Source organism: Dreissena polymorpha, chromosome 10 (assembly GCF_020536995.1).
Source record: "Dreissena polymorpha isolate Duluth1 chromosome 10, UMN_Dpol_1.0, whole genome shotgun sequence".
Classification (NCBI taxonomy): Eukaryota; Metazoa; Mollusca; class Bivalvia; order Myida; family Dreissenidae; genus Dreissena; species Dreissena polymorpha.
The window spans coordinates 71,524,818-71,532,462 of NC_068364.1; the positions used below are offsets into that span (position 1 = coordinate 71,524,818).

At 38.2% G+C, this 7,645-nt stretch overlaps 1 protein-coding gene across 1 annotated transcript; it reads right to left on the reverse strand.

Moving 5' to 3' along the window:
- Positions 1-1,844: 1,844 nt before the first annotated feature.
- On the reverse strand, positions 1,845-7,344 carry LOC127849223 (FMRFamide receptor-like). The gene is made up of 2 exons (XM_052381943.1): positions 6,716-7,344; positions 1,845-1,923 (listed from the first exon to the last, which is right to left on the reverse strand). The coding sequence occupies exons 1-2, from the start codon at positions 7,342-7,344 to the stop codon at positions 1,845-1,847; spliced, it is 708 nt and encodes a 235-aa protein (XP_052237903.1).
- Between the last annotated feature and the right edge of the window lie 301 nt (positions 7,345-7,645).

The window sequence follows — 7,645 nt, forward strand, 5'->3', positions numbered from 1 at the left end:
GATGTATTAAACTAAGCTAATATTTATATATTTACCTAACTTTGTTTTTCATTAAAGTTCCATGCTGTTTCGGTAAACTATACAGCATGACAAACATAAAAAAGCAATATACGCATATGAATCTGATTATTAACAGATCCACAAACATATAAATATAACCATGTTTGTCTTATCCCATTTTCTAACGATAATCCTGTCAGATGTTTTAACTTTGCGAGTAAACTGAACGCTAACAATGTGCAAACACTCTTTCCGTTACATATATTCACTGAGTAGATTACTAATAAATATGTTTTTGATAACTAAAACGTTTTATGCATCGTTTGTTATCACATGCATTAATTTGCATTTCAGTAATCCCTTCTAAATGTATGATCTCCATCGTTTATTTGATCGTTATTTGCCATTTTTGCCGAGAGTCACAATTTATTTTCTGTATTGTCCGCCATCAGGTTAAAATGATGTAAGCGACAGGTGCGCATATCAACGTAAAATCGTAATATATATCCATCTTATACGCGATTCGCATTTAATTTAATTTGTAAACTGTTAAGTAATTGTTTAAATAATTAATAACCTAAACGACCATAACGATAAAGATAAAACGTTTTTGCGTGTTTTTTTTTAAATTTAATTGCGCGTAGAAATAAATGTTTTGATATTACTGAATCATGCATGAAATGCACAATTTCCACGAGGATAACATCGAGTTTTCATCCTTGAAGTAACTGTCAACAAATGTATCGTGGACGAGTACACATTTACGGACCGTTTAGTGTGCAAGGTATAAGCCAATGAAAATATCGATTGATATTGATACGGGGTTATTCACGCATGACTAAAACATAACCGCGCGAATCTTCGCTGCTTGGGGCCATACTCTGGGCCATAAAACGAGAACAATTATCGACTAAATCTTGCGATCAAACATACCGTAACAACAAAGGACGGAAAACAGCGGGTGCTCATGAAAGGGCAGGGCGGCGGCCATTGTAAAGGGCAGCGTGGCTCTAAATAGCTTTGAAAGGGGGCAGCGTGGCACTACAAAAAAGGGCATGGCGCCGCGCCACGCTAAAACGGCCTGGATAAAAACTAGAATCATTATATTCTGTCCTTTCGGTGTAAATTGCAGCATTTCAAATCAGAGCATACACAAACAAGAAATGATTGTCACTTTTTGTCATAAATGATTAAATTATGAGTGCAAATACATCCAGACAAGAAGTGTGTCCAATATGCAAGGAGGAGATTGAGATTTCCAAGAAAAACTGTCGTGCTATTCAGTAGAAGGGAGTGCAGGGAATAAATGAAGCTAGTGTGAAGTGTTAGTATAATCTTGTAACTGAGGCTGGTACTAAAGTACATACACATGTTGTCAGCGGTTAAAAGATATGCTGCAAATAAAAGTTGTAGTTCTATACAAAAGAGAACGACAAGGCAATCAAGTGGAGGTTTTGAAAATCATAAAGACTGCATACTCTGCGGTTGTAAAGTTAAATTGGACACAGGCCTTTTTGGCTGGGTACGTACTGACCAAATTGTTTTAGAGGCAAGTGATTCCCGTTCGGCTGGCATTTGGTTATTCTATGGAAAAGACGCAAGGTTGCAGCAGTTGGTCATGCTATTATTGAAACAGTTCGTTCAAAAGCAGCGATTGCAACTATACAAGTGAGACTTGCTGTTCAAATCAATCATCTACATCTTTCGAAGGTAATTGTGGAATGCAGCGGATTTTGTAGAACCTGATATGCTGGGCAGTGATATAGATTTGTAGGAGATGTCTGTTCTCCCTGCCGCCTATAGTGCTGATCACAATACTATCACCATTGACGAAAATGTACTTTTCATGGGATGGGTGTCACTGCATCTATTACCACTGCATCACGGACGAATTTTCTGATTCCCCCAAACCAGGCCAGAGAGCTGAACAACAGACATAAGACAACATTTGTATCTTGTAGTTATTGGTTGGCAAGGCATTCTTATACTGAGGTAGAATTCGTGGACCTGACGTGATTGCTGGCTTATGACAAGAAGATCGATATTTTGTGAGAAGTTTCCTTCAGCTTCAGACAAGCAAAACCAAATCGGCAGGAAATTATACATATTTTGCATCAGGAAAACAAGTCCCCAGAGAAGTCGTCAGTCAAAGTCTAGCCTGTAATCATTTGTACTATGGGGATAAGTCGTACATAATGTCAACATAAGACTCTGTATGTAACCTTGCCATGAAGCACAACCTTCCCACCATTTTAACGTTTGACAGACCCTTGTAATGGAAGTCTGCCAAATCATCATTGATGTGCCACAAAGTAGTTGCAGGAAAATTATTGTCTTGATGTTGGGTGTTTTCCATTCACTCATTAACTTGCTGGGGACCATAGCATTCATAATTGAAGGAGCCGATCCAAAAAGACTATCGATTGGAAAAATGCCATTGTGCACATTATGACAGGGAAAGCTGTCCAGACGGCTTTGCGGGGCCGTTTTTGTGTTGGCAAGTGCCTACACAGCGGGCTCATATCAGATCATGAAGATCCCAAGATTCAGATACTGCTTGATTAGGCAGAGGAGTTGTACTCTTCCATTCTTAGGGGCGAGACGACGCAGATGCTTCATGTTCTGACATTAAGATTAAACTCGCGCCGGCTACAGAGAAGAAGAAACATGAATTGGTAACACTACAAAGACAAGCCAATTATTGCTTAATTATCACCTTATGGTAAGAAATGCAAGGATGTTGATCAAGGCGGGTCATACTGGTTGTTGGATGATGCATTTGCAGACAGTATCCAATTGTCTTATTACTATCTTCAGCCAATGGGCAGCCTATAAGAAACGCACCCAGAAGGTATAGAAAAATTGTTAATGGCTTTCACGCTGTTCGTTTGAGCAATCAGTGCTGGGCTTGACTAAGCAATGATCTTGCCATTTAGCAAACAATGATGCGGTCTCTTAAGAGCGGCAGTTAGTTCAACGAGGTAATGCAAAACAATTGGACCCTTTTTGCATATGTAATATCCGAGTTCGATGCAGGATTTAGCAGAACCGGCTTTTACTACATGTCCAGAACACAAGGACTCAACTGAAATGCATTTCAAAAGAGATGCTTCTGATCTCGAGAAAATGCAGACACATATTACAACCTAATCACCTTACACAGAAAATTTCTTTGAAAACCATTGTCTAGAGGATAGTGGCTGGATAAGATGTTAATATTCATGCCTTTCAGGAAGTTGAGAACAAGATCATAAAAGATATCATAGAAAAGTCGACCTTTGTATTAGTAAAGACAGATACCACAATCTTGGGAATAGCTCCATTGTAAAGATTGCTAAAAACCGTGCTATTTATCATACCCTTGTGTTTCAGCGTTTTCTGGTAGTGTCATAATCTGGAGATCTTTCACTTGAAGGTATATTGTCGTATGAACTATGTCCCATCCTCCTACCCGTTTTGAAGCCAAGAACATACTTCGTAAAGCAGACAAGCCTCAGATCATTCAGTCAATGAAAGATTAAGCTGTAAACGTATCAAGTGAGGCTGTAATCAACTGTATTCCTGAATCAGATTATTACGTGTTTGATGGTGGATCTTTGCTTCATCGTTTACCATGGAAAAAAGGCGACACAAACAAAGCAATAGCTGAATGGTATGCAGATTTTACGAACAAGCAACATTGGTGTTCGATGGTTACGAAGACGGTCCTTTTATCAAAGATATGACACACCAGAGACGAGTACAACCACGTGAACCCGAGTATGATTTTCAATAAAGAGCAGAATGATCATGATAAAATGAGGAATTGTTTTCTGATGACATAAACAAGGCAGGCATTATTGCACTGCTCTGACTTTCAACAGGAGATGCAGACGTTGATATTGTGAAAGCAACAGTGGAATAATCCCGTCCATAGCACCACAACGTTTACCGGCGCGGATACAGATTGTGTATCAGGTGATAGTGGACACCTGAATGTCATAAATGGGATTTTATGATGACTCAACTGCTTAGTGATATATACTATTAAATCAAAGTGTTCGTTGTCTCCAGAACTACGACGTTTAACATAGATTGTGTCACCTATGTGTCAAACGTAATGGAAATGTTATCCTTTTCATTGTGGCGGTGGCTATTTTTGGAGGCGATGTTGGATTTATTTGTTTCACTATGTATAATAGTCTAAAAGTGTTCTTTGGTCCCCGAAACCTGGGTATAGACACCAAAAACATCAAATTTGAGTGGATAGTTACATAGTTATGATCATGAATAGGTTTTGGCGGCCAACTTGGCGGCCATATTGAAAAAATAACTTTTTGCAGAGGTCCGATTGAGGCAAACTTTTGATGTTATAAATTACGTGCTTCCCTACCAGGATCAGTGAAAATACCTTTTGTAGCAATTTTTGGGGCGTCAAAGTGGGTATTGACCTGACAATAGTGACTCGTAAGCCATTTGCGTGGTTGGGAAGTAGTTTTTGTTTTGAAATTGTATTAAATAACAATAATATGTATGTACTATTTGTCAGTTAAATAAAATAAGAAACTGCTACAGCAGTGTTTTACGATATGTAAGTTATACACAAAATGCATTTTATTGATTGTTACTTGTTAAAAGACGTCTAAGGTGGATTAACAGAGGGAGTAATCACGCGACAAACAAGGTGGCGGCGTCCATACCGATACATGTATTTTCGCCGTGTTATACTCTTTATATCTTTTATTAATTGTTAAAATGACGCTCACTTTCCGGTCATATCGACAAGGAAATCAGAAGCATTTATATCTCATTCATAGTTGCTCTATATCTCGACTTTTCTCGATGCGAACTGTCTCAGCCTGTCACAAAATTACAGCACCTGCTAAGACAATTCTCAACAAGTTAAGTCGAGATAAAGCAACATTCAAACTGAATTAAATGACATAAATACTCTGTCTATGTTCAAAGTAACGTCCTACCGACATGAAGGTATTACGGTAACGTTTGCCATTGTTAGAATCATGCAAATGTTGTCTCAAAATGAAAATCAAACTTCTGGTCTCTCAACGCACATAAGTAAACATGTTAGTGGAAAAGTATCAAATTCATTGTGTCTTGGAAGATGGACAACAACAAATCGGATTCCATTTTCCAATTTAAATGTTGTCTATTTCTTTAGTAAAATATGTGCGGCGGTCCTTTAAATGCATTTTTTGGGACACGCGCTCTACCCCCCCCCCTAAGCTATCCGAGAGCAATACCCGCTACTGGCGCATACGAGTTTGGTTGGTGGTTTCTATATCAGACCAGAAAATCCGATTTGTCCCTACAGTTGCATGCTACGCCGACTTTCAAAACATTTTTTGTAAACACATAAACATAAAAGAAAAGATTTATTTTTCCATTTAAGCGATTCTTCATTCTGTGTAATAAATTTCATTTTAAAAAGTAATGATTAAACGTTGCTCATTTAATGTGCTTCTTTGGATTGTATTGTGCAACAATGCGCTCATAAATTGTAAACCTCAGCAACTAACACATACGTTGCATTTATATTTTTCAAACCAAAGTAACACACAAGTATTGACAAAATATAAACGATACATTAAATGCAATAATGCATCATCGAATATTAATTAAAGCGATATGGATAAAGCATTAAGCCCTTATTATGTAATTATTAAAGAAAGATGTAATATACATAAATATAGGTCTAGTGTGTAGATGACACGAACAGAAAGCATTAATAATTAAATAGAACGCTGATGACTGTCGTTGGGTTAACAATACTGTTTTTAAAGGGGCTTTTTCACGTTTTGGTAAATTGACAAAATTTTAAAAAATGTTTCAGATTCGCAAATTTTTGTTGTAGTTATGATATGTGTGAGGAACAGTAATACTGAACATTTACCATGCTCTAAAATATCCGTTATATGCATCTTTTGGCGATATAAAAACATGAAAATGAGTTCTGTAGTTGTAGTTATATTTTGTGAAACTACAAGGATTGTTTATATAAAGTATGAAATACATCACTAATTGTGAGCACGGATGGCCGAGATTAATTGTATTCTTGTTTTTTTTTATTGGAGATTTTAAGATCCAATGTGAAAATTCATCAATATAAAGCATTTAATGACAAACTTCTATGCATGCCGAAATCTGTGCAAAGGCTCCTTTAACACATTTGGTATATAACACTTGCTGTTCCCGAGAATTGACACGTTCATCATATTCCACATAGAAACAGGTATCTGACAGTATCTGACATTTCACATGAAAGACGAAAACGCACACCTTTTCCAATAATATGGTATATGTTTTCTTGTTTTTTGTAGTATATAAAAGTCAACATTATCTAACATCTGAATTGCATTTTCTGCAAAGTCACAGAGATGAGGTGTTGCTCCTGTGAACGGCCAACAATTTACTTAGCACCCTCTTTCGTTCGTCATGCACCGTTGACTTGCACCGAATTATAAGCATCAGCGACCTTTTGAAGTTCCTGCCCAAGAGGGTGTATATGAAAAAGTTACAGCCGAAAGTTGCGTAATACAACATCTGCGCGAGCTCGTGAACGAAATATATCTCACTTGACACCGAGTGATTTGTAGTTACCTCTGCACTAATTAAACTATATAGGCGAATTACGTACGAAGGGAGATTAAGACAAAGAAATGTCAACGAAATGCACAGCAAATTCCGTGTGACGCGCAATTGTGGACTCGTGCTGTACAAAATGCTGACTTTTGTGCGTCCCATGCCCACACTTTGACCATCTTTATACCGGCGATGACTCGATAGTCGTAGGGAAGGCTGCATCTCTGCTTTTTGATTCTCACTCCGCGACCTTCTCAAAGCTGCTGTCTTTTTTGTGCTTACCAGTAGACGTCGCACCACCAACGAATTCACGCAAGTGATTGTCAGAAATGGAATAACCATGGCAATACACGTGTCTATCCATGTTGCAACGTGAAGGAAGCCGAAGTATTCGACCCGGTATGTGCATTGAATCTTGTCATCAGATGCACTGGCTATCGTTGTCCAAAAACTAAAATTGTACAGGAAACAGGCAAAAAGGGTGAACACCAGAACCACGATCTTTTCTCTGCCAACGCTGCACATGATAGCCCGTTTCAGTGGAAATCGTATCGCAATGTACCTTTCGCACGTGAATCCGACTATAAACCAGACGCTCAAAAAGCTGGCTGAGTACGTAATGAAAATGAGGAACTGGCAGGAGAGGTCCGTTGTCAAGATAGCATGGAGGTTATCATTTACATAAGTTAGGAGGACGCCTATTATAAACGTGCTGTCCGCTGCCGCTAATGCTGCTAGAAATACCGAGCACGAGGAGCACTTCATACTTCGAGTGCAGAACACCAACAACGACAACGTATTGCCCACCAGTCCGATTATCACGATGATTGGTACACCAATTAAACGCATTAATCGAGCCGAAATGATCCATTGGGATATTTCAGTAACGTTGTAGGCATACAACTCTAACCCGGTGGTGTTTTGGAATGACGTATTCATGTTCAATCTTATATCCGGTAAAGTTTGTTATACATTTACTTCTTTGACACTAATAGTTTATTTGTGTTGTTCTTTTCAAAGTTCGCAATAAAAACGCTTTTACAGTATCCATTTCATTACCTCGCTT